At 37.9% G+C, this 27,491-nt stretch overlaps 1 protein-coding gene across 6 annotated transcripts in view; it reads right to left on the bottom strand.

The window, feature by feature from the left end:
• The window catches only part of COL9A1 (collagen type IX alpha 1 chain), a 126,550-nt gene that overhangs the window by 43,579 nt on the left and 55,480 nt on the right, over positions 1-27,491 (bottom strand). For 2 of the 6 annotated variants that reach the window (XM_037843735.1, XM_037843736.1), the window contains exons 6-18: positions 16,512-16,595; positions 15,733-15,753; positions 14,331-14,405; positions 13,990-14,025; positions 13,804-13,866; positions 7,807-7,860; positions 7,543-7,578; positions 5,620-5,643; positions 5,172-5,225; positions 3,774-3,827; positions 3,094-3,126; positions 2,364-2,420; positions 913-966 (exon numbers count right to left, since the gene is read on the bottom strand). In XM_037843735.1, coding sequence (XP_037699663.1) covers positions 913-966; positions 2,364-2,420; positions 3,094-3,126; positions 3,774-3,827; positions 5,172-5,225; positions 5,620-5,643; positions 7,543-7,578; positions 7,807-7,860; positions 13,804-13,866; positions 13,990-14,025; positions 14,331-14,405; positions 15,733-15,753; positions 16,512-16,595 — 645 coding nt within the window. Of the gene's footprint in view, positions 1-912; positions 967-2,363; positions 2,421-3,093; positions 3,127-3,773; positions 3,828-5,171; positions 5,226-5,619; positions 5,644-7,542; positions 7,579-7,806; positions 7,861-13,762; positions 13,867-13,989; positions 14,026-14,330; positions 14,406-14,511; positions 14,530-14,888; positions 15,020-15,732; positions 15,754-15,815; positions 16,206-16,511; positions 16,596-27,491 lie in introns of those variants that run through there. The other 4 variants (XM_037843737.1, XM_037843738.1, XM_037843739.1 and 1 more) reach the window with 4 other exon arrangements.

Genomic DNA, 27,491 nt, shown 5'->3' with positions numbered 1-27,491 from the left:
TAAGGTTGTTCAACAGACTGGTTTTAGCTAAAGGTTTCAAGGCCATTGATGCCTGGAGACATTAACAAATAGCCTCTCTAGATCTTGACTTTCAAAGAAAAATACTGATCTTCTGCCCAGTGCCCAATAAAGGACTGAAAGGACATGGCAGCATAGTCTAGAGGACTTTCATTAATGAGAGCAGTTGGTTTTATGAATTTTTATAAAACTAACAGAGGCAAATTCTACTATGCAGGAACTCAAATGCTTAGATACTTAAGGTGATTTACCCTAGTGGACAAAAAAGAAAAAAAAAAAAAAAATAGTGCAAGTAGTCACCACTAAGTCATCTTAGATTTCAGCCTTGATTTCCCTGCATGACATACCAATCCCAGTGAAAATTGTATATGGATTTCACATTTCTACTTACATAATATCATATATCCTATCACTAATTTCTAGCTTACTCAAAATTTAGGTTTTATTGAAATGAGGTCAGAAATAAAGAGATAAATCAGTTCAGAACTTGAGATGAGAAGCTATAAACCAATAACCAACTTCTCTGTTTGCTAATCTCAGTAACACTTGTCATAAAATTTTACACTTTGTCATAAAACTTTACTTGATAGAGTGGAACAACTCGCTGAATAATGTTTTGACTATCAAGGGCAAGAAGGAAAAAACCTGAGTGTGATTGATTTGAAAAAGGAAAGAATGGGTAGTGACACAGAAAAGAATGAAAATGCATGTCACTTTGCTTTCTGTAATACAACACCATAGAATATTATGCTTAGAATGTTAATACATCTACTGAGGACTTGTCAATTATCATTTGAAAAGGAAGGGTAAAATATCATGCTTAAGTATTCTTTATAATTCCTTACAAACATTGATCACTATCTCCTAGTCACAATTTACCCCCATTTTTCTTACCTTGTGGCCTTGTCGTCCTGGTTCACCAATTTCTCCTTTAGCCCCTTTATGACCCTAACAAAAAAAAATAATCAATTAATAAAAATTGAATGCAGAAAGTGGTCAGAAAGCTCATAAAGTGGTCTCACTCCCTTTCATTGGTGTCAATGTGCTACTAAGTAAAAGGTCATGTCATAAAGAAGATTCCTGCCTTAAATGACCTTAATAACACCATGCTCATTACATGCATGCACTATGCATGACTGCTATATATAAAAATTAACACACCCTCCATTACCTAGTTCAAGATTCATTGATACTTGCCTGCTGGTCCCTAGATCCCTGATTCCCCAAATTTCTCTCATAGTTGGTTTAAGAGCATTTAAGTCTTCTCTAGCACCAGTAACTTACCTTCTGGAGGTGACAGCTCTGACCCAGCTCAACTGACCATTGCCTCCTTTTCTGCACACTGCTCTGAAAACTTTTCTGCCTCTTCTATACCCACCTTCTTCCAGGACATGGAAGAAGGGCTGGTATAAGAAGCACAACTTTCAGATGTGCTGTTACAAGATGCACAACTTTTTCCCTCTTCCTGTACACAACTTTAAGTGCACCAACAGAAGCAATAAAGGGCAGTCAGTGCAGACCACACAGCATGAAAAGAAGGATCCTATCTTTTCTTATCAGGCTCCCTGTTCTAAGCATACATGTGCTTTGGTCAGTAACATGAGGCAAAAACTCCAAAATTAAGTCTGTCTAAACTTGCATCCCTCAGAGACTTTCTTGCTCCAAGAGTGAAAGTGGTTATGGAAAATAAGACATCAATACATGCCCAAGTCTTCTACAGTTGTGGGAACCCAACAAAACTATCCTTGTGAAAATCTTCACTGGAAAGTCAGCACCTCAGGGTCTTTCAGATAACAGCAGAACTCCATTGGTTTGAAATTTCTCAAGGTTACTTCAGTCTCATAGACTAGAGAGAGAGAGCCATTTATCCCAAGCATTTGGTATTTATTTTTGTTTTTATGGAAATTTTTGAGGTAATTATAACTGTAGAGTGAGAGAAGAACACTTTTGGAAAGTCTCTTTTCCTGCCTACTTTGCAGACCTTTTCCAATTTTTTGTAAACTAAAAAAAAAAAATCATGTGCTCAATTCCCACCCGACTCCCCAGCTTCCTCCATAGGAGCAAACTTCTGAACCTGGATTTAATGTTCCAAATTCTCTCAATCCAATGCATTTTATTAGTATGTCTTTCCTGAACTACAGAGGAATTGTATAATTAAACATCTGTGTCTCAGTAGGAGTACCTATTGGGGGCGACTGCTGGAATTTCTAAAACTGAATTAACACAGATTTGCCTGATCCATCAGTGGTGTCTCTGCACCAGGAAGGCCAGTGCCTAAAGTAAAGCCTCCATGTTTTTTCTGTGGATAATATTCTTAAAATAAAATACTCAAGCTATTCCCTTACCCTCATGCCTGGTAGGCCTGGATATCCTGAGCGACCTGGTGGACAGGAATTAGGACACTGCCAGAGAGAGAGAGAGAGAGAGAGAGAGAAATAAACTAGAGCCCCCACTTTGTGACCATGTGATAGGGATTCCAGCTACAGAATCCAATGCAATTAAATTCATCAAATAACTGAATAACCCTTTCCTTTTTTTAACTTCTTTTTTAAACTTGGAAATATTTCAAGTTTACAGAAGATACAACAAATTCCTCCCATGTATCCACTATTGAGATTTAATAAATGTTAATATTTGCAGTATTTGTTTCAGATCTAATTGATTAAAGAAATAACATCCTTACAGACAACCTATTATAGCTACATTTTACTGAACTGATTCAATTCTCCTTTCTCCCTCCTCTACCCTGAAGTCATACTCCCTTGACAAATGGACCAAGTTTACCAACATCATTTGAATATTAGCTTACAAGTAAAACAAGGCTCAGATGGAGTTATTTGACTTCTATCTCCTAAAATTAGTGTGCTGCAGTAAAAAGCATCCCTTAGTCATAAAGTAAGAAGATTAGAGAAAAACAAAGATATTTCAATAACAAAAAACTGTTACACTCTGAGTGTGTACAAGCCACACATTCACTGGTGCTGCAGTTTGCTCTGCCATCTGAGTAAAAGTAAAACACAGTATATTCCAGATGGAATACTGACAACTGTATTTGTTAAAAGAAAAACATCTTACCAATGGGTCTCCTTCATGAAAGCCAATTGCTCCCTAAAGTAAATAAAATGCTTAAGTTTAGAATATAGTTAAATAATTAAATCAAACCTAATAATAAAAAAATTTATTGGACAAAAATACCTTAAGCATATTTGTTCAATAAAATATAATGAACAAATAGCAGATAAATATTAATATTCTAAAAGCTTGACTAATGAGAATCTACCTTATAAAGAATATTCCAGTAAAGAATCCTATATTGCAGCAGATAATTTCTTTAAGGGGATTGAAGGGAGATGAATGAAAGAAAGAACAGAAAATACAGGGAACTCTGAATCATAAATTAAAATTATGGATTATAGCCTACTTAAATTCCTATTCTAAAAATTTCTTACTGTGTAAATCCTCTGTAAAATCTAGTTCATTTGAAAATGGTCTTTTATATGTCCAAGTTTTGGGCATTTGAGAAATCACAAGAACCAAAAGACTTCAAGTGTAATTAGTAATTTTCTCTGCAAAAACTGTCTTTAAATTATTGTGATTCTTCTACTTTTCTGGCTTTAAAAGATCCATGCTCTGAGTGGGTGAAGAAAATTGAGAACTATTTTGGAGGTTTATAACAATGACTCCATTAATAGACACTTCCATTTTTGGTCCTGACTCTCAGAAGGAAAAAGAAATTCAAGCTGTAAATCACTTACGCTGGGTCCTGGGGGACCGGGGGGGCCAGGTGGTCCTCTTCTCCCAGGGTCACCCTAAGTTATTTAAAAATTGTGACACTGTGGTTACACATGTCAAAACACAGAACACAGAACTGGCAAGGCATGAAAGAATGGTATTACTAGAAACCCCTCCAGAGCGCAGCCATGCATACACCTGCCTCCAAAATCGATGGGAGGCCCATAATCCAATTAGCTCCACAAAATCAAAACAATAAAGGAATTCCAGTCTCATGAAGGTAATAAAACAAGGCAGAGGAAGACAAGGGAGAGAAAAAAAATCAAAGCCAATTCTTCTCTGTAAGATGATCATTTTGTCTACTCTGAAAACAAACTGGAAACACTCCATATTTCTCTACTTGATTTACAGAGGAACAAGAGCAGCCAATACCAGTAGTAGATCCCAGCTGATCATGGCAAAAAAAAAAAAAAAAAAAAAAAATTGCTACACTGCAGAGTGCACCCAGCCTGAAGCTGTGAAATGAAAGGTTAATCTTTGCCATGCCTGACTCTCACTGGTGCTGTTCACCCACAATCCATCACTTGGGCTGTCACTACACTTTCTTGCAAATGGAACAGAAAATCAAAGATCACTAAATTCAAATAAGCATTAAGATGAAAATGGGTTCCAGTTATCTTACCATCCAACAGTTTCTCCTGGCATATGTTTTCCTTCTTAAAGTTTTACCATAAGAAGCCAGAAGCATCTTACCATTATTTTAACGTTAAAATCATTTTTTAAAATTTATTCATTTGTTCAGTAAATAAATTTGTGAAACAGTAAGCACATGTAGAGAAACAAGAAAGGTGTATAATGCATGGCTTCTTCCCTCAAAGAGTTTACAATTATTTACTTCATATAATGTCACTTCTTCAACAATATTTTTGAAATATTTACTGAATATTAACATGAAGCACTTTTTACCAGCAATTTGTTCTATGAAGTTCAGCTCTTTGTTGTCTAAAGTTAAGTTTTGTTAGTTTAATTATAATTTAATAATCCTAACACAAATATAAATGACAATACTTTTAGGCTAGTCCCTTTTTACATCACGTGGAGAGTCTAATACAAAAGATATTGGACATCAATCCTGGTTGTGACTCTTTAAAATAGAGGTGACATTCTCTGCTTTGACCACTAAATGTGCATGCTGAGAAAAAAAAATTAGCTGTGAACTTTGAGAAACAAATTTAAATCCCTCTATGAAAACAATGTTGCATTATTATTCTTGTTCCCCATCAATATTACAAACTCAGATTCAATTCATCTACCACTTTTGGGTTTGCTGGGTGAATCACACAGTGAGAATAATTTGCCTTCCCAAGAAACATCAGCTACAAAATCAGCAAATGTCTATTAAAATGCCCTGTGGTACTCACAATTGGTCCAACGTGGCCAAGTTCTCCAGGGAGTCCTACTGCCCCAGGAGGACCCTGAAGTCATCAAATCAAAGGAATAAGGTGATTTATGGGTGCTTTTAAAAATCTATCTAAATAGTATCAAATATGTTAAACAACTGACTTAAAATTATATATCCATGCCAGCTTTGGTTTCCAATGAGACAGTAACACATTTGACCAAACTTTAATTAATTCAAATGGAACAGAAATGTCCTAAATTAATCAAATATTTTGTTTAGCAGGATAGGTGAGCTGTCATTAGTAGCCACTAATGACATGTAGATAGGACACGTGAGATCACGTAGATCATGAAGATAGGACACTATAAACACCGTTGGATAGAAGGTTAGTTAGAAACCAAGGCAGGATTTGATAATTAGGCCATTTTTATAGACTATACAAAAATAAACAAGGAAATGATGCTTACTGGGGGTCCAGGAATACCACGACCCTAAAAGATGAAAATAAAATTATTTTATGGCATGTGGTTCTACCTAATATAAAGACACAACTCAGATACAACTCAGTTCAAAAATAAACCATAAACTCAGTCACCAAATAAATATATGATGCTCATTCTAAAGAAATCACTGGACAAAGCAAAACAAACATGGCTTTGCTCTAAAGGAAGCAAAAGCTTGTTACAGTTCCTCAAACATTCCTTTGATGACTAAGCTAACCAGGGACATTCTTTTCCAAACTTTGTTTAAGAAAATCAAAGAAGTCATCTGTGCTTGCCCTCAGGAGAATTTACCATCATTTATAAAGAGATACAACACTACCTGAAAGTTTAAAGATTTTTTTCTTTTATGGCATTTTATAAGAAACCTACATTAAAAGCAATACAGTGTACTGTTTCACAATTCATACCAAATGATATTTAGAAGTTCTTCAAACAAACATTCAGCACAAAGAGGCAAGGGAGAAAAAAGGTCAGAAGCACATCCCTTTTGACAGGTCTATATTTCCAGGCACAAAATCCAGTCGATATTGAAAAAAAAATAGTGTCCCTCCTGAAATAACCTATAATGGGATCCTAATTTAATATGCTAGATTTGATTTTAAAGCTAGTCATTCTGCCTCCCTCTCCTTCACCTTTTATGTCTCTTTAGGAACACCAAACTGTACATAATCAAGAATCAGAACCATATCTTATTCATCTTCTTAGTCCCAATTCCTAGCCCAGGGCCCAGAATATAGTAAACCCTAACTAGATGCTTATTGAAACTGAATATCAGTGGCCTAGAATCCCTCCTCTATCTTTGCTTTCCAGGTTCATTCTTCCCCCCTTTGGATATCTCATTATTCTTTTCCTCTCCAGCATTGGCTAGAATAGCTATTATTCACAGCTATCTATAATACCATATTCATGTTAGCTTTTTATTCAAGACTTGCTTCTCTAAAATATCCATATATGAAGCAACTAGTAGAATCAGTGCACACCCTCTGATAATTATATAATTACTTCTAATTACTTAGGCAGGAAAAAAGCAAGAAGTTCACATGAGTAATATTTTTTAATCATAGTGGGATTCTTTCAAGCCATTCTTGGAAAATCACTCCTATCTGAACACTTTAATATAAAAATCAATGTGGGAAATGGATGTTATGTTTGAACATACCAAAGAAATCAATAAGTTATTTCATTATCAGACACCTAGATGCTTGATGAATTTCACTAAATAAAAAGACAGCTCTGTAAGATGTTGAGATTTGAGTGGAGATATATGGGAGAAAAGCCAGCAAGCTCTTCTCTTCTGAAAACAGGCTTATAATGGAAAAGATGATAGATGATGAAATATGGCAAAACAAACAGTACAAATGGAAAAAAAAAGGAAAAAATACAGATTAACGACAAGAACAAAACAGAAAGACAAAGCAGCCTGAGAACTTAGTCCTTTCATATGTACAAATACACACAAATCTACCAGATTGGGCAAGGTAGGAAAAGAGTAACCAGGGAATCAGGTGAGTGAAAATATCTGATCAGTTAATATTTCATGAGAGGTAAAACCAGTTATGAAGAAAATGATGCAATGGCATAGTCTAAACATTGAATATTTAGATTTACTGTTGTTATGAGAGAAATGTTTTCTATCAAGACAAAGAGGTGGAGGGGAAGGGTCTGAGAGTAGAGTTGTCTATTGAGAAATATCACCTGCAAATTGATATATATGTTTATCCAAAATTTTTTACTCACAGAAACACAGTGGAATCCTTATCATAGCAGATAATTCAAAGACTCCTTTGTCATGCATATTATGACAAAAACTATTTTAAAATTTCAGAATAGCAGAATTTTACCTAAGGATAGGAGATTTTTCCATTCTGTCACATTACATTTACTTACTGGAAATCCACGAGATCCTGGCACACCAGGTTCTCCCTAAAAATAAAAATAATCTTATTGTACTTAGCTTTTGGGAGCATGAATATGTTAATATGTAAGCTGCATAAATATTGAAATCATTAAAACACTCTATCTCAGTGTTTTTAAACACAAATTTAGTTGAACAGGTGTATTTCAGTTGCTTTACAATTTAATCTCTTAGCTGATTTGCAAACATTTTACTAAAATTCTATTTTAGCATTTAATTCCAGATGGTTAACTTACTTTCTGTCCTCTCGGTCCAATGGAACCAGGGGATCCATCAGGCCCTGTTAATCCCTGATAAAGCAAGATAAATGATATTAAAACTACTGTACCATGCTTAAGCAAACCATTAAGTAGATAATACCATTTTAATTATTAATTATGTACAGGGTACAATAATTTATAAAGAAATATATTTCTATCTTCCTACTCAAAGATAACTTTTAACAAGAGATCTGCCTGTCAGTTACTTTATGTTGATAAATTACATCATATATCATTCCTCCTAACTTCTTACTAACTGTATTGTTTAAAGTGAGGTTCAACAATTTAGTGAGGGTTTCTTATTTTTTTTATTATTTTTATTTATTTATTTATTTATTTGTTGGTCTCTGCTTTGAAAAATGCAACAATTACAGCATTCTAATAGCTAAGTCTGATGGGACAAAAAGTCTTGGCTCTGCCATTTGCCCAGGTTTTTGTTCCTCCTTTACTTAATTTATTAAATAAAAATACTACATGTCTTTCTAACCACAGGACAAAAATGTCTGGAGAGTTAATAAAATGTTTCCTCAATAGGAATTAAAAACAATCTCATTATTGTCTTATAGTCAAGATGTACTTTTAGCCCTCTAGCCATCTTTTAGCAATGATAATTGCTTACTGAAGAACATTCAACTTTTTCAATTGAAACATTTAAGAGCATGCATATTTCTACATTATCTTCTTTAGTAAAAATAGTTATAATTAAGTATATATGTTCATGTGTGCCACTCTGTATGTAGAATTTAAGCCTATTATTTTAAAACATGTTTATAACTATCATATATAACACTATAGCAGTTATTAAATTATATCTTAACATATTATTTCCCCTACTAGTACTTATTTTATTGCCATCCTCAATATACAGAATTAAAGCAGGATATACTACATGTATACCTGAATTTCCATATTTAGTAAAAAAAATTATATCTTATTTTTCTTCACTCTGACAGTTTTAGATGTTGGCATTTTCAGTATAATCCTGAAATTATACCTTGCTAAAGATAAACGCATATATGGATATGGATATATACACACATATATCTTACAAAATCTATTACCAAGATTTTTTAAATGCAAACATTAATTGAGGGAGGGATCCCTCCAAAATATGAAAGCCCTACTTTTTAAAAGGATCACCAAAAATCCACACTTAATCTGTCAAAATCTGCATAAACATCAATAGAATGGCTTCATGTAATTCATTTAGAAATTGCATGGAATTTCATTGCCCACCATTTTTACATTTCTCTACATTGATTAACTTCCCAACAACTCGATAGAGAAAATCAACAAAAGTAGGGAAAAAAAATGAGTTCAAAATGTTAATTACAGTATATTTACCAAAGAGGAAACCATAGCAGTCAGAATTTTTGACAGGCTGTCTTTGATTTTTCAATCTCCTTCATCTAACTACAACACTGTAATTCGGGAGCAAGCCCCAACATGATTAGTTGCTGAGTACTTAAGGCAATGGAAAATGTTTGCTCTTGTGTCTCAGCAAACAAACTACACATCCAGGAGCACTCTCTGAGACCCCATACTGCACAGCATATAAATTTTATAAACTTCAGGGCATATTTGACTAATGGAACCTCTTATTCCCAGTTCATGCATATACCCTCCAAGACCAATCCTGGCCAATTCCCAAACACAGAGTCAATGAACCTTCTTCAAGCTGAGACTGGAACAACTGACAAGATTGGAGGACACTATCTGCTATATATAGGAGAATTTCACTTGCAATATAATAATACAGAACCAAGTAAATAAATGAATAACCTGGATGCTGCTTCCAGGTCACTTCTTATTTAAAGCCTCTTCCATAAGACATGATAAATTATGTCTATCACTGGGAAGTCCTGTGAATTAACTTGAAAATGGATTCTGGTATCAGATGTTACAGTGAACTCTGCTATGAAATAACTATGTAAAAAAAAAAAAAAAAGAAAGAAAAGAAAACAAGCTTCATAAGGACAAAAGTGCCCTTTGCAGGCCCAGCACTTTGCTCTTGGCATCTAGGAGGCACTCAATACACAATTACTGAATAAAGCTGATATAGGTTAGCCTTTTATATGGAAGGTATTGCACATCATTATTTTTCAAATCCTGACTCTGTCGCTTATTAGCTGTACAACCATGAACACATTGCTTAACAGTGCCTCAGCTTCTCAACCTGTAAAAGAGGTATAATATTAATAGCTACCCAATATTGTAATTTTGAGAATTAAATGGGACATTACAGACTAAGTGCTCAGAGCAGGCCCTGGAACTAGGTAATCTATGAAAAAATGTTAGCTATTCTTATTATCATCATTATCCTATATTCAGCACTGTTCTAGATGCTGGGAAGAGTTCACATGAAGTATAAGACACGATTCTTGCCCTCAAGGAGTTTAAAAACCTCATTAAGAAAGGGTTCTGCAAACAAACTAAAAATCTATGTATTAACCCAGACATTGTACTTCTTGACCTCATATTTCTCCAATGTCTATTTCCACTTACACTTACCTTTCAGAATAATTTCATAATAACTCATTACTCTAGTCATATAACATCTGCTAAGTTTAACAGTTATGTACATTCATAGGATATTTGTTATAACAAATAGTACCTATAATAATATCTCTATTGATATTATTGACGATAATTTAATAAAAAACTTGTCCTTTGGGTGTAAGGTTATAATCAAGCTCTGATTCTCTCATTTTACATGCCCATAAAGGAAAAAAAGAATCAACTTAAAGTCTTAGCAGGAAAGTGGTTTAGCAATAAAACTCTCTAAATCTCACTTCAAAGAAATGGCAAAGGAAAATACCACCAGTAGAAGAAAGAATTGCTTTCATATGAATGTTTACAAAGACAAAGTTCTATATGGGACAATATCGAAGCAGACTGTACTAAACTTCCACACTGCGGCCTTTTAGTGAACAGCAGTCCTCAATGGTCATTCCCTTCTACCATTCCAGCTGCTCATCCGGTGAGACTCAAGGTGTAATTCTACAAGAATAGCCTCCATGACTCTTTTACATGTTCTGTCAAAAATCCACTCAATATAGGATAATTAACTTTGAACCATGTTCCTTACAGATTCTTTCAAACATTTTCTGATGTACCACTCTTTAACATAACCAAAAAAAAAAAAAAAAAAAAAAAAAAAAAATACAGCCTTGCAATGAACAAAAGAGCAGAAGACAAAGAGGATGGAGGTTTAAGGTCCTATTACTACACTCAGGTTTACTTAAAAAGAAAATTATTCAAGCTTTTCTACTTATTTATGTCCCCTATGGCTGGGGACAGACAGCAAACTCTTACCTAGTTACTGTGTTCATTATTCTCAAAGCTGCCCATACTCAATTTAGAGTAAAAGATAAAGAAATGTCAAATGAGCCAAGAAGTAGAGTAAAAAAAACTTTTCAGCTCCCAAATCTTATCTATCATGTGGCTTCAACTCAAAATTTGGAGAATATGAAACATATCAATATTTACCAAGAATTATAAAATATCAATTATAAATAATTTTATTATCCATTGAATTGTCCATATCATTCTCCTTGGTTGGTAAACTCAGATACTACAAATTTACTATCATTCTTTTCCCCCCATTCTCTTAAGAACCTCATTTGTATTTGTATGAGGCAGAATTGTCTTAAAAGACAGTCTAAAAATCCAGAAAGCTGGATTCATTCACTGTCTTCGGGGTGGGGGGAGTTCTATACAAATGCAAATTAGTAGAGTTACTTTTTCACTTAGTCTAGGAAATGCCTAAAATACTGGCACATATATGAGTTTTTTCTCTCCTTCCTTTCTTTTTTCTTTTTCTTTAGCTTTCCTCCTCAGCCCCAAGAGACCCAGCTCAATGTCTTCATCAGATTCTCTCTGAGGGTCTTCCAGGGTCAGAATTCTATGATCTAAAAAGCCTTATTCTTAAATATTTCTTAATATTTTGAAATCTGGTTTGTTCTGCATCATGGTACTGCAACTACAAAGAAAAAAACTACCTGCAGTTTGTTATTTACAGTGTTGCTTTAAAGATTTCAAAGCACTTTCATTGTTTATGCAAAATTTCTGTTAAAGTGAGGAAATTACTTTATATAGCCAAAACAGAGTTTATCTTTATGACCTTATAGTAAATGATAAAGAGGAATTTATTGAGCAAGATCCAAAATTACCATTAAATTGAGTCACAGACAAGTCTAGCACTCTGCCTGAAATTACATTGCAACGGAATAGTAAGACAAAACTTCTGATGACTCATTTATTCTTCAATCACACACAAAAAAGTTAATTTAACCAGAAATTTTCTTTTCACCCAAAACAAAAGGCTGTTCCAAGTTTCAAAGAAATGTGAAAATAAATCCAACATGTGCTGAATAACTGGGCTACTAGGGTTTTTTAGTAACCTTGTATTTATTTATCAGACTCTTCTATTATGGTACGACAGTTTCAAGTAATTTACAATGTTTCAAAGAAGAACCTGATAGGCAACAAATTATATAATTTCAGTTTGAATATCCAAATATTAGTTTGACTTTCAGTTTGTATTATCCAAATGCTAGTCATTGGGAACCTCCTGTACTGCCACTTTGTGTACATAGAAAGTTCAAATTAGGGACTTTGAAATGTAAAATAGTCTCTCTTCTAAAGCAAGAAATAGCATAGACAAATATCTGTGGTAATCCTTACAGAGAAAGTATGTTCTAATACCAATTGAAATCCAGGTTTTTTTTTCTTTTCTGTCAAAATGAAAAATCTATCTTAAGCTCTAGACAAAAATACTTGGAAATTTAATCATAGGTTTCCAGGTACTTTCCTTCATTTAGAAGTCGTTCGTTTTTGGAAACCACACAAACTGGTAAACTGAAGTATAACTTAAGGGACGCAGCATGTTCTGTAAGAACAGACGCCATATCTTATACTTTGTATCCCAGTGCCAGAGTCAAGGACCCACCTGAGTGGGACTTCAATGTTAGTCAAATGCATGGAGAGAGGAGGTTAGCATCCTGAAGTCATCTTACTCTGAAGAACACTGTTTGCTGTTAGGTTTATAATATAATTCAGCATCTGGGCATTCCTCAGATTTGGTAGGAGAACAGGACAGTTGAATAAATTGGGGAGAGGCTGTTGGTTTACAACCCTCAAGCAACCCTAGCCAGCTCATTTCTGTCAGTGTGGCCAGCCAAGGAAAAACACCCTGGAAATCTGGAAAACTAGTGTTGTGAATTTTCTATTCCATGTGTGCTGACCACTTCGCTGCCCCTGCCCCATCCCCACGAACCCCAAGTGCATCTTTCTTTTTCGACTTCCTTAGTATTTCAGAGCACTCTGCCCTTTCACCTGCCTGAAGCTTCTTTTTCTAAATTAATCTAGGGGGTAGCAGTGAAAGCTCAAGAGCAAAAACCACCTGTTGTGAACCCTAGCCCTAGCTGAAGCCGGTAGGTCTCCTCCACCCCCTCCACCCCACCCCCCACCCCCGCCCCTGCTACCCCCTCTCGGTTCCCTTTCCGTGGTGCGGCTGCGAGTTCGAAGGATGGGCAAGAAGTTGACTGTTAGAGGCAGGACCCCAGTACCAGTCAGTTTTCCCATAATAGGAAATGTCAGCTCTGCATTCTCCCCCGAGGGAACCGCGAGGTTTCTCCGCACTTTCGCTGGCCGCTTTGCAGAAGCTGTTCCCGGTGTGCCAGGCATGAACACAAGGCCAAGTTCAGGTTCACCGCTGGGCGCCTAGCACTACAGCCCCTCCCCAATGCCTGCCTCCCTCTCCCACTCCCTCTCTCTCTCTCTCCCCCTCTCCCCCCACCCCGTGTCTCTCTCTCTCTCTCTCTCTCTCTCTCTCTCTCTCTCTCTCTCTCTCTCTCTCTCTCTCTCTCTCTCTTCCTCTCCCTCTCCCTCTCTCTCCCACACACACACACACACACACACACACACACACCTCGGGCTGGACTGACTCCCCAGCAGCACGCGCGTACTCACGTCCGCGCCTGGCGTGCCGGGCTTGCCTGGAGCTCCTGGTTTTCCTGGTTCTCCAGCGGGGCCCTGAGCCGGAAGAGCGCGAAGCAGAGAGAGAAAACGGTGCAAAGATGAGACCCTTCGGATGCACCTGTCTACAAGTCATGCATAAAAGAGGGAAGTGGCGCGCAATAGCGCCGATCAACTTACCGCTGGGCCCTGTGGACCCTTTGGACCTCGGTCACCCTGGAGTAAGAGGAGAAAAGGAGAGAGCAGTTCGTGAGTGCGCGGTGCTTGGGATCCCACGGGAAGAACCACATGGATGAGGGCAGGGTAGGGGCCGAGTGGAGGTCCATGATCAACAGGGTCTCGTCTTACCCCCACCCCCGAAAATCCCCAGGCAGCTAGGCTCAAACCCCGAATCACCCATGTCCAATCCTGCCTTTACCGGGGGCATCTGGCCGTCTTTAAAAACCCCGCCCAGCCATTAGAGAAAGGGTGGGAAAGGGCAGGACTGGAGGAGCAGAGGGGATCTGGAGATAGAAACTTACGTCGATACCATCGATGCCGGGAACTCCAGGGGGGCCCGGAGGCCCCGGAGGGCCCTGAACGCCCGGGGGGCCTCTCTGGCAAAAACATCACACACAGGTTAGAGGAGCAAGTGTCCCAAGGCCCCCACCTCAGCCCTTTCCTCCCTGTGGAGGCCCAGTTTTTGAAATCTAGATACTAAACTTCCAAATGAGCACAAATTCCGACTCCGGGTTAGAGCAGGATCCACACTTCGAGGCCAACAACTCTGTAGAGCGCGTTAAAACCCAAGGGGGATGATGAAGAAGGCGGGTCTAACGCCTCTTTTCAAAAGAGATTCAAAATGTAAAATGGGGGTCATTCGATGCATCGATTAATCAGTCATTTCAGGTCAGTCTTTTGGCCAAAATGGAACAATCAACAATGGAGATGCTCCACAGCAGACGAGTTACAATGTGGTTTTTGTAAATCTTTGGGATATGCCCAGTTGAATCTGGGGGGAACACTCTGGTAGAAAAGATTTAGGAGGAGTGAGGCCAGGGAACCGTGAAACCCAGCGCCTGTCCTCATTTCAGACTGACCTGCAGTGTCACTCCCTTGCGTGAGGTCTTTGCACCTCGCTTCAAAACTACGCCAGATTTCAGACTGACCTTAGGGTGTGACCCCCCGTTTACCGCCTGCAAACTGCTAAGCTTTGATGGTGCTAGCTGGAATGCTGGGGTCTGAAATAGTAAGAACTTGTTGCTTAGGGAATGTAGAATTTTTTTTGTCTCTTCTAAATAAAAAGAAAAAAGACTCTTTCATCAAGGAAAACTTTGTTTTTCTAAATTCCAACGACCAGACAGTTTACAATGGGGTCTTTATATGTGAAACCTTAAACCGCTTCAGGGCTCTCCCGCCCCCCGCCCGGTCCTCTCGAGCGCGGGAGGGAGGGGACGCCAGAGCTTTGGGGAAGTTGCTGAAAATTTGATGGGAGCCAAGGCTGTCCCTTTCCAATCTCCCAGTTTAGTGCCGCCACCGCTGGCTGCAGGAGCGGGAAGGGGTGCCTTAGCGTTGCTTGCCTGAATTCAGGCCTTCTCTAGCATGGCCTGCTCCAGATTGTAAACGGGAAGGGGGCAGGGGAGGTAAGAAGCAACACGGATTAAAAATTACACCCCTGTCTTGAATTACCAATTACTTTCAGCGCCTGAGCCTGCAGAGTTAGGGACGGGTGGGAGACGAGGCGCCCTTTTCCGGGCCCCCGCGTCCTCTAGGGCCCCTGGCGCGAGTTGTAGGCGCCGCAGGTGCGCGTGGCTTGAACATGCGCTCGGCCCGCGAGCCTTGGGGATGCTCTGCTCCTTCCCCACAGCTCATAACGCGGCTGCGCCCCATCCTTTCCTTGTGTACTCTTGAAAACCATACAAGCACTTCTCGCCCCCAGCTTACCTCGTCGGTGGTCTGGCTGGGCTGGAGAAGAAAAGATGGAGAGAAAGTAAGAAGGGGCTCTCACGAATTCGCGCACAACTTACTTGCGCCGCACACAGGCAGAGCGCCGACAGCAGCAGTAGTGGCTCCAGGGCCCCGCGGTCCCGCGCGGTCCAGGTCATGCCCGCCGCCTTCTGCTAATCCCCCGGCCCCGCTCTTTCGCCTGCCTCCCCGCTAGGCTTCCGGACCCTCCACACGCATGAAGTGGCACTTCCCCAGCAAAAGGCGCCCCCGGGAGCAGTGGTGGCAAAGGTGCCCCGACAAGGGAGGCATAGGTTCCTCCTATTTATGAATGGGTCTGGAGAGGGTCTTGGGGATTGGAGGAAAACTTGCGGTCCCGAGAGGAAGGATAGAATGACAACAGTCTCCCTTAACCCTTTCCACGCTGCCGCAGAGGAGGCCAGGACGAAGAGGGCAGCTTTGCCTCCCCCCAACCCACCCGGGTGCAGCTTTTCACTGCCCTTGGCGTCTCCCCCGGCGGCCTACGCAGCTGTCCGCGAGTAGACAGCCGGTGTTCTTAGATGTTTGGGGGAAGGGAGGATCATAAGCCACCAAGATAGAACCAGAAACCACAAGGTGGTTTCTACTCGCCAGGCTGCGGGTGGAAACTGCGCTTGCTTAATACCTGTCTGGTCCGTACGGCAAAGCCCGGACTCTTTAGAGAAGGAGAGTAGGAAAGTGAGGAGGTTGGGAAGGTGGAGGAGGTGAGGAACAGCTTTTGCCCGTGGTAAGGGACTCACTGTTACTCTGACTGGAAGTTCATGGCAAGTTTCTCTCCTGGGCCGCAGAGGGTCGCAATGGATCAGCATCCATTGAAGTTCAAACTGGGGGGAGAGAAAAACAGCAGACAGTTCAGTTTCTTTTGAAAGAGATAAGGTCATTTAGGAGACAGAAGAGTTTGGAAGTGTAGTTCAATCATTAAGTGACTGGAGACCAATGAAGTGATTGAGCTCAGTGGACCAGGACTTTTGCTTTTCCTTGAATACAAAATTTCCAATGGATATGGATTAGAAACCCTTCCTAAGTTTCTCTGATCATTGGATGTAGATGCCTTGAGCTTTGAATTACTCTAGCATAGTCCTAGCCAGGAAACAGACTACTGGCACTGACTTTTTATATTACAGGCCTCATCACAACCTCAAGAAGTAAGTTTTGTTAAAATGAGTCTCATTGAGAACAAGGAACTATCCAAGGCACAAGCCAGTAATTGTCAGAGTCTAAATCTGAACCCAGGTCTGTTGAACTCCACAGGGAGTAAATGCTCCATGAGTTTAGAAAGGGGAAGACTGGAGGCAGAGACAGCAAAAAAAAAATGACAACCAGGAGGACAAATAGAGGGTAAAAAATCTAGTCTTGAAAGAAATTTGCATGTTAGAGAAGGCATTCTCCATGGAACAGTCACAGCTTACAATGTAGAGAAAAAGGTAAGACTGGAGGTAGAGGGAATGATGGGGAAATCTAGGACTCAGAAAAGGTAAAAAAAAAAAGATTAGAGAAAATATTTCAATTTTGTATAATCCTATTAATTGGATGAAGAGATACAAAATTTCTAGACCCTTGTCTGTATATTTTCTTGGGGTAGAGTAGGAACATGTTGGAAGTAAAGTGGTTATTTTAGGTTAAAAAAATAAAAATAAAATTTCTAGATCCTTGAAATTCAAATGTGCCCTGACAACTTCTTACATGTTAACAGGTGTGAAGGGAGAAAGAAGAAGGGAACAGAAAAACAGCAAGAGAAGAGTTGCCAGGTCTGAATCTGAACAGAGCCTCAGGCAAAAACATGACATATCCCACAGGAAGACTTCCACCATGCTGGCTCCTCTTTATGGAGGATGTTCCTTGCTAGGCATTTCAAATCAGATAAATTATATATTGGTCAGTCAACTATCCTGACATTATGCAGACCTGGTTAAGTATACAGGTCCCAAATCTAAACATTGCTTCTTTTCTTTCATCCAGTAGTGAGTCCCACTACAGTGCAGCTGTCAGATGGATTCTAGATCTGCTGGATCTAGAATTAAATTAGATACTTTTTTCTATTGTTACAGAAACATCCAGATTTGAGATTCCTGGATGGAAGATCAAAACTGGAGAGAATGAGGAAGATGAAGTCCATAAAAGAAGGGAAAGTCAGACAAAGGGAAGTTTTCATTTTATAAGGTGTGAAAACAAGACAGTAAGCTTTCATATTCCTTCATTGGAGCCCCTTCCCACATGATTCTGACTGTTTTAGATTTCTCCCCTTTCTCCATTATCCTTGCTTCTTTCAACCCTATCATGTATTCTCTCCAGGAAATGTGGACATCTGGAAAAAATGAGTTAAGGGGGTAAAAAGAAAGTGAGCAGCTAAATCAAGACATATTTTAAGATGGAAAGTTATCTATAAATTTAATGAGAATCATGCTGATCCATGTAACCCATGCTGTGAATTATTTTACAATAGTATATTGACATCCTAGAAAAGAATGGCTTTCCAAACTATACAATATCTTGTAGTTAAGAAAATCACTTTAATCAAATGTTATTTTTACTGGAGTAGCCTTGTTAAGTTGGTTGGGATTTTATTACGGATTTGTCCTAAACTAGCAGAGGAAATTTAGAATGGAAGATGAAAGAAAGAACAGAACCAACATTTCCCTAATGACTACTAAATATCTGGGACTGCCTCAAACAATGATGGATAAACAGGGGCAGAGAGGGTAAATCTTTGCCACAGGCCACAGCTAGTAAATGGCAGGGCTGGCATTCCAAAGATGATGGACTCTCAAACAGGAGCTTTCTCTACTATCCCACTCAGCATCCTAGAAGAATTCAGGCATCCCCAGAATGAATCATAATCTTCTAAGTGGGTAACCAAGACATTTGGTGAAGGAATATTTGTATTAAAGATGAATAGAAAAGAAAAAGTTCTTCTAGGAATTAAAACTGTGAAAGCTTGCTTCCAACATCCACTAGAAAATTTCAGAATAGACTAAGAAATCTTCAATAAGAATTAAAGCTTCTCCACTTTGCATACTGGTTATAAAAATATATCCAGAAGTAAAACTAATAGTGTTGCTCTAAAAACTGGCAGCAGTTCCCCCACTCTCCACTCCCAAGAGGGATATGACTCCCAGGGGAATAAATTTCCCTGGCAACGTGGGACATGATTCTCAGGAATGAGCCTGGCACTGGCAGTGAGGGATTGAAAATGCCCACTTGATCAAAAGGGGGAAAAAAAGGAAGGTAACAAGCTGAGGTCACAGTGGCTGAGAGACCCCAAATAGAATCGAGAGGCTATCCTGCAGGTTTCTCTTATGCAAGCTCCAGCTAGACATCCCAAATGGCCACAGTATGCCATGCCCTTACCAAAAGTAGTCCCCAAATACCTAGATCCCTACCTGAGATTCTATAAAATATGCACTCACTAAGTTTTATCTTTCAGAAAGTTAAATCCACTAGTGTTCCTATGCCAGACAAGTCTCAAAACCCAGAGGCAACAGCCTCTTTAAGATCAACTATCAGATGCGACTTCCTTCCCCATACTGTCAACACCCCCTTTCAATATGAACAAGTTAGGGTGCTCACTGCCTAGACACCCCTGAAGATGGAAAAAGATTAAGTGAGAGGAAGGGGTAGAACAAACAAGATAAAATTGAACAAAGGTCTATGAATACTGAAATTTTATATAATTATATATATATGTTTGGATGCTGGGGTGTTGGAATGGCTGCAAAGAGGTAAATGACATGGTGGAACTGTACCCTATAGCATCCCTTGGGATTTGCTTCTATAGCTGCTTGAATTGTGCCTTGAAGGTCTTCACCTTTCTGTATATACCTCGTATTACATAATAAGGAAAGAACTGAAATTGTGGAACTGTAACTCATAACAATTTTTGAAACTACTTATATGACTGCTTGTGGAACTGTACATCAAGAGATGACACCTTTATGTATGTATGTTATATTTTACAATAATGGAAATGGCTGAAGTTGTGGAACCGTGAGCTGTGACATTCTTTGAGATTTGCTCTCTAACTACTTGTGAAATCGTATTTGAAAGTTACCACTGTTATGTATATATGTTAAAGTTCACAACAAAAAAAAATGGAAAAAAATAAAATAAAATAAAAACTGGTAGCTGTAACTATATGCCATTACATATTCATGTGTTTAATAAAATATCACATAGGAAAGAGAATTGTAATTATTTTTCCTCAATGACCAGATAAGAACTTTGTCAGTGTAAGAAAACATGTCTCCCATCACCCCAACCCTTTAAATAAGCTATCACTCACATAGTCTTTTTCACTAAGTCATTTCTGAATAGATAATTCAAACTAGGCATACATTATATTCTGAAAAATGATTCCTACTATAATCTTCTGGGGAAACTTGAATTATCTTAGTAACCAGGAAACCTATATCCTTTGTTTAGATGGTTCATTAAAGTTACTTATTGCAAATACAAAATAATTAAACTGTTTTCCCCCAAATTTAATTCTCTATGGATAAAATGGTACACCTGTTTAAATATGCAAGATGCAGTTATGGCAGGGGATAATGGTGGAATGAAATGTAATTCATCTGTGTGTACAGGCTGGGTTTTTCAGAGTGCCACATAGATCAGGGGTTTCTGAACACATTTGTGCACCCACATAAACACCGCCTACGTGCTAATAATCATCTATTCAACAGCCTTTCCCTGGAAATGCAATAATGGATTCCAATTTGTATGTTAATTACTTTGAAGAAAGATTGGCAGTGCCATACATCTAAAATGCTGATTTCCACACATTTCTCATTTTCATACCTGGAATCATTCTTTCTTTGAATTCCCACTGACAAAATATATGTAACAAATATTTCAGTTTAGTCCTTTTGTCAATATTTTGAGATCCCAGTATAAGCCAAGCACTAAGGAAACATTCTAGAGAAAGCAAAGATATCTCACTGCCTACAAAGACTTGAGGAAAATACACATAGAAAAATAAAAGGATTTTTTAAACTCTATTGTGAGAAACATAAAATGCCCTAGCAAAATCCATCGTTCTCAACATAAAATGTTTTCCCATTGTCTCAAGGAAAAAAGAGTTGTGTAAGTGTAACACATCTTACCTCTGCCCGGATTTGGCATTACCCAGTTGTTTTCTATAAAGATACTAAGGTATAATCCCATCCCCTATGTTAGAGCAGTATCCAACTAACAAAACACTTAAGGAATTCTGGCCCCAGTTCTCTACTCTTTTAATGAGACTTTTGATTTCTACTTATCTTGCTAAGTTATTGAGAAAGATTAATAAGGTATTTAAGTTCTTCATAAGAACTTAACAATAAGACAAAAATAATAACAGACAACCATCTTTTCCTCCTGAGAGAGAATTTTAATGACAAACTATAGAACTTGGCTAAATATTAATGAGAGTGGCACAGGCTTGATTTTTCCAAAGGTATTCATGGTTATATTTTACAAGTATAAAATGCCTAAAACCTAGATTTTTTGAAGATAAATTTTTAGCAGGGCTAAGGTGTTTCATTAAGCTTTTTTCTACCTAGGGGCAACAAAGATTTCAAAAAACACTTGAATTCTCAGATATCCTTCTTTTCAGTTTATGACTATTCATAAGGAAACTCCTTCAAGTGAAGCTCCCTAGTTACTGAACAGGAGACTCCAAGCACTTCAAGATTAGAAATGTCCCCATCTCTATGCAGACTTGGCCATGCATTTCCAGACAAAGTGCTAGGAATATAGTTAAATCTGAGTAGGTGGCACTCATCCAGATCATACCAAAGGCTGAGGCTGCATAACAAAAGGGGAGAGCAGTAGTAGACTTGGAGTTAACAACCCTGGGATGCTATCATGCATTCATTTACATTTATTCATTCAACATATCTTTACAAACACATTCATGTAATTTGAATTAGACACCAAGAAAGACCCAAATATGTTTAGTATACAGGCAATATATAAGCCAAAATATGCTTTCAACTATAAATACTATAGCCAGTTCGATGAGAGAGACACATTTATGGCTAAGGTCATTGAGAAGAGATCATGTAACACGTGGCATGTGAATGGGATCCTGAAAAGCAGTTTAGATTTTCATAAGCATATAAGGTGAGGATAAAGGTTAGGGTTCTGAAGAGAGGGGGTGATGATACAACATGCGAGAGTAGAAGAAAAGAAACCAATCAAGAGAGGAGAGCAGATTTGCTAGGGCAAAGAGTAGAGGCCAGATTTTTTTTTAATCTTGAATTTTAAGCTAAGAAATCTGAATATTAGTGCATAGATAACAGGATGTGATCAAAGATTTTTCTGCAACAGGGGTTGGTATGGGCAAAAGCAGCATAATTTAAAAGGGCCTTTCAAGGAGATTAATTTGATAGTATATGTCTGATCCTTTGAGGCAGAAGGAAGCTACTGCAGTAGTTTTAAGATGTATTACTCTGAACTAGGGGTGAGGCATCCTGAGAGAGCTGCCAACTAAAAAATAAACTCCTCCCCTCATCCCACATCCCTCTTCAGCTACTGTCCTGTTTTTTGCTCCTCTTTATATAAAACTCAAAAGTTATCTATATTAATTGCCTCCAATTCCTCTCCCTCTCATTCTCTCTTCAAGCTTTTCCAATCAGGCTTTCACACCCAACACTCCAATGGGTCTTCTTCTTCTCAAGATCATCCTCACTGGTTTCTAAATCCAGTGGTCAATTCTCAATTGTCATGATATTTGACCTATCTACAGCATTTGAGTCTGACCACTCTGTCATCCTTGAAATACTTTTCCCCTTGACTTCTGTGGCACCACACACTCCTGGTTCTGTCCTACGCCACAGGCTGCTACTTCCTAGACTATTTTGCTATATCTTCTTCATCTCACCAGCCTCTAAAAGTTGACTGTTTCAGGGCCCTGTCCTAGAACTTCTCTGTTATGCTATATCTTGGTGGTTTCATCCAGTTTCATGGTTTACACACATATGCTGACAACTTTCAGATTTCTATTTCCAGCATGGACCTGTCTTTTGAACCCCAAAAGCATATCTGTATCTGCCCACTCAACATCTTCACTTGGATGTCTAATAGGTATCTCAAACTTACATGTCCAAAACCAACTCCTGATCTTTTTGCTGATACCTGCTTCTCTCACAGTCTTTCCCATCTCAATAAACGGTAACCCTACACTTGTGATTACTCATGCCAAAAACATTGGTGTCATCCTTGATTCCTCTCTTTCTCTTATTCCCGAATTCTGCTTGTTCTACCCTTAAAAATATATCAGAATCTGACCACTTTGCACAATCTCCACCACTATCATCTTGTTCCAAACCAAGAGCATCCCTGCCTGACTTTCTGCAATAGCTTCTTACAGATCTCCCTTGCTTCTACTCATCCTTCCCTACAGTCTATTGCCAAAATAGTGGCCAAAGTGATACTTTAAAAAGTTGATAATATCTTCTTATCTATCCAACAGCATCTAATAGATTTCCATCTTACACATCATGAAAACTGAAGTGCTAACACTATTTTCCTACCTCCACCCCATCATGTTATCACCTCAGCCTCATTTCCTATTCCTTATTCTCATTCCAGCCAGACAACTCTAACCTCAGTCCCTTTTCACTTGCTGTTTTCTCTTCCCGGAATCCCCTTCCTCAGAGAAACTTGTGGCTAAATCCCTCAATTCCTTGAGGCTTCTGCTAAAATGTTTTCTTCTCAATCAGGCCCTCTTCCCAGGCACTCCAATTTCCTGCTTTGTTTTTCTTCATAGTACTTAGGACACCTGGCATAATCATTTATTCATTTATGTCTGTCTCCTCTTCCCAGAATATAACCTCCATTAGAGCATTAGTTTCTGTTTTCCCACCATCTACAATAATACCTAAATAATAAATATTTGTTGAATATTAATGAATGAATATATATAGATGGGTAAGAGAGACATAGTTAAGAATGAGTTGATAGTATTTGCCTCTGGTTTGATTATTTCAGGAAAGCCCCTTCCCCTGTCTGGGTTTCAATTTCTTCATGTGTTAAGTAAGAAGTTTGGACTAGATGCTCTCAAACGTTTCCTCTAGCTCTGAAAGACCACGATTCTATTGACACCATGTTGTGACCAAAGAAACTAATCATATAGAGATAACACAGAGTGAAGGAACAATGTCATCAAATTAGTCTCTTGCCTCGTAGCCATCCAATCTAAATTAACAAAGATTTCTTTAATGATCTTAGCCCATATATATAGATAGATAGATAGATAGATAGATAGATAGATATGTTATAGAAATAGAAAACTAATAGCACTGTTTTTTCACTGCCACAGAATGAGCACAACTGAAACCAATAAGAAATTTTCATGCTCTCAATTTTCCATTAAAAGCATGTATAACCGTCATTTACTTTTTATTCTAGTTGTCTGCAACCACTTCCACCAGTCATGTTTTCTGCTCTGTTAGCTCTATGTCTGTGTGTTCTTGTTTCATTGCCATCTAGTAGGAAATCCAACTGATGCTGTTAATATGGTCTACAATGCAGCAGGCTAGGTTTTTATCTCCAAAAACTTGCTCTGACAGTCAGCATTTAAAAATATTTCAATCAAATCACACCAAAGTGCCATAAAAAGTATTTCCCATGGACATATGTTGAAAACATTACCATCTCTTTTGTATTAACTTAATACTTCCAAATGAGAGAGTATTTGTAAAAGGTGTACGTGTCAAAAGCAACTTAATAAGCAAACTTGACAGTTTAGGTAATATATATAGTGGATATTATGGATTTCTTAAATTACTAAAAACATAACTTTCCTACAATACTTAAAATATCAGAAATAATATTAATCACAACTTCAGAAGTGATTTTTCCAATGCTATCATTCATGTAAATTTCATTTAATTATTTTTTACATTTGGAAGTTAGTTTGCTTTACTCCTATGGAGCAAAGAAAAGGACAGCTAACTTCTCTCTCAACAGTTTTGTCAGCTCTATTTGTTCTCACATTTTCTCTGATTTTAACAAAAATATAAAACAACATGTTTTGAAATACAGTTTTAAATCATCATATCTGCCAGATTAGTCAGGTTCCATGCTGGTTTATTTGGAATATGGTTAGCTAAAAAGAAAAATGGTTTGAATCATATATTTGTAAAGCCACATAAACTTTTATCTTTCCTCAAATGAGCCCAAATCCCTGGTCTATGTCCCTGAAAAGGGAGAGAGGCTAACTTTGTTTTCTAATAGAGCTGTACCAAATAACTCTCCTAGGCAATCATGCTGACAACAAACAATAAAGAACCTGTCATAAAATAACATGTTTTTATGCTATGCTGCCAGGAAACTGAGCTTTGCAGTGGAATAAATGGCACCATCCTAAAATATGGGCACAAAAGAAAATAGGAAATATGGAATTTATTATTTTAAAATCAAACGAACAATGTATTACAGCGGTACAGTGGGAAAAAATATAAAATGCTCAGAGTCCCTAAATAACCATGAATGATGAGAAGGTGCTCCGATGTAGACCAAACGAGCAGCTATATTGCAAGCTTTATGAAAACCTCTTGAAATTGGTTTCCTTTTCCATTTTAGAAAAGGGAAAGAGACAAAAGATAGGATAGGCAAGAAAAAATCACCAACAAGTACAATATAAATGAGTCTTTTAGCATTAGTTGTCCCTCAAATATTTTCAATTGCACTTTGGATTATGCAGTTCCTAGGACTACTTTTGACATCTTATAATACCTCTGAAAGGGACGTTTTGCTTTTCATTACTTTACTAAAGACAGGGTTGATCCTGAAGAAAGTATTCATTTAATGGAGAGTGTCAAGATTAGAATGAATCAAAATTCATGAAGAAAAATTGAAAAACTACACAGTCCCTTATTGTTTTCACACTATTGACTCATTTCATTTTAATTTAAAATTTCTTACACAATAATATTGAATAATTGCTGTCTCCAAATTGAGAGAAGTATGGCCAATCAGTATAGTTCTTCTATCACTGAGAATATGTGGATATTAGTACCCATCACTCTCTCAATACACATCAAGAGTGTTGTGACAGAAGCAATTTCCACCTGTGTTCAAGGATAGGTAGTTATGGTTGATCTTCATTAATTACCAGCAAGTTCAGATACCAGCCAAATTGGTGAGAAGTCCAAGATCATAGGCCATTAAATAAAATCAAGGGCCTAGGAAAAACTCATGTATACTTGGGCTTTTTCTGTAGGCTTTGACTACGTTTAGTCTAGAAAAGTGAGCACCAGTGCAGGGAGACTGATAAAGATTGAAAAGGGAAGAATTCATAAATGTGGAGATTCTCAAATGAGAGTCCCTCTGCCTAAAATCCTGGACCTCATCTTCTCCTGGCTGACTCTTATTCATCCTCAGGGTCCTGCTAAGACATCTCTTCAGGAAACATCCTTGATCTCCACTCCCTTCCCCAGTCTGGGTGCAGAGCCTTTTCCATGTGCTTCCATGGCACTCGGCACTTTTCACCATCATGATCCTTATCTTGTTATATTGTGATTGTTTACTTATCTCAACTCCCCCCACCCCACCCCCACAATAGACTATAAGCACCTTGAAGACAAGGTCTGTGGCTTAACTTTGTATATCCAGAAGACAGGAACTCAATGAATGCTTACTAAATGAAAACACAAGTAGGATTAATAGCTGAGGACATGTGTTTTACTTTACAATCTTTCTTCTTTTTTAAAACTTTTATTTGGTTTGTCCTGCAAAGTCAATCCTGAAAAGTCTATGCAAATCACAAGTGCCTTCCAAATGTGAATGATGAGGCAAGATATGTGGTTACACTTATTTTTCTTTTTCTCAAAAGAAAGTTGGTTGGCATAGCATAAAATGAGGTAGACTAGACATTTTATACCTACAACTCTCTTACAACCAAACAGCCTGCTTGGGTCACCCCTTCAGGTAAGAAATGGCGATTGCTCTGTCTGTGCTTGCTATCCTATAAAATTGTTGCAAGGACCAAATAAGATCATGGAAATTAAAGCATTTTGAAAACTGTAAATTGCTATAATAGGAGTATTTAAATAATACCCCTATTATCAATGGGCTGTTCTTACAGAGAGTTTTCTACTTTATCTTATACAAAGTGAAACTTAAGGAATACATTTTGGTGACAAGTTTGAGTTCTACATTGTCACTTGTCAGTGTGTGGATGTAAGTAGGATTTTCTTGTCCTATCAATCACCTCAATCTATTTTAGTTACCATTATTGTTACTACCACTACCACCATCATCTTTAGATATGGAACTTTAATGGGACTTTAGGCCCAAATATCCTTTTTGTTTCCTTGTGGGAGAGTTAGAATTCAGTCTGCTCAAAGAGGAAATTTCTAAATGTCCATTTCAAATACTTTTAATATTGACTACAGTCTACCGACTTTGCAAAGCTCCTTAGTGGACCAGAGCACATTGTAAAATTAGCTGCCAGGTTCTTTGTTACATTCCTGCACATGGAAGAATAAAATAGAAGACAGTTGGTTCTATATTTTCAATATTTTTCTCCACTGTGATGTGAAACTAGACTTGGCAGAAAACCTATAATATTATTGTCTAAACTATAGTATAATGGAATAATCTGGAGATTTTTGTTTATCTCTCTGGCAATCAGACTATTTAATAGCATCTTAGCATCCGGAAGTAAGAATTAAAATGACTTGAGATGTTTTTTTAAGGTCAGTCAACAATCAACCAATCAATACTGTGATGAGATA

This window comes from Choloepus didactylus, chromosome 7 (assembly GCF_015220235.1).
Source record: "Choloepus didactylus isolate mChoDid1 chromosome 7, mChoDid1.pri, whole genome shotgun sequence".
Classification (NCBI taxonomy): Eukaryota; Metazoa; Chordata; class Mammalia; order Pilosa; family Megalonychidae; genus Choloepus; species Choloepus didactylus.
This window is presented reverse-complemented; position numbering and strand designations above follow the sequence as displayed.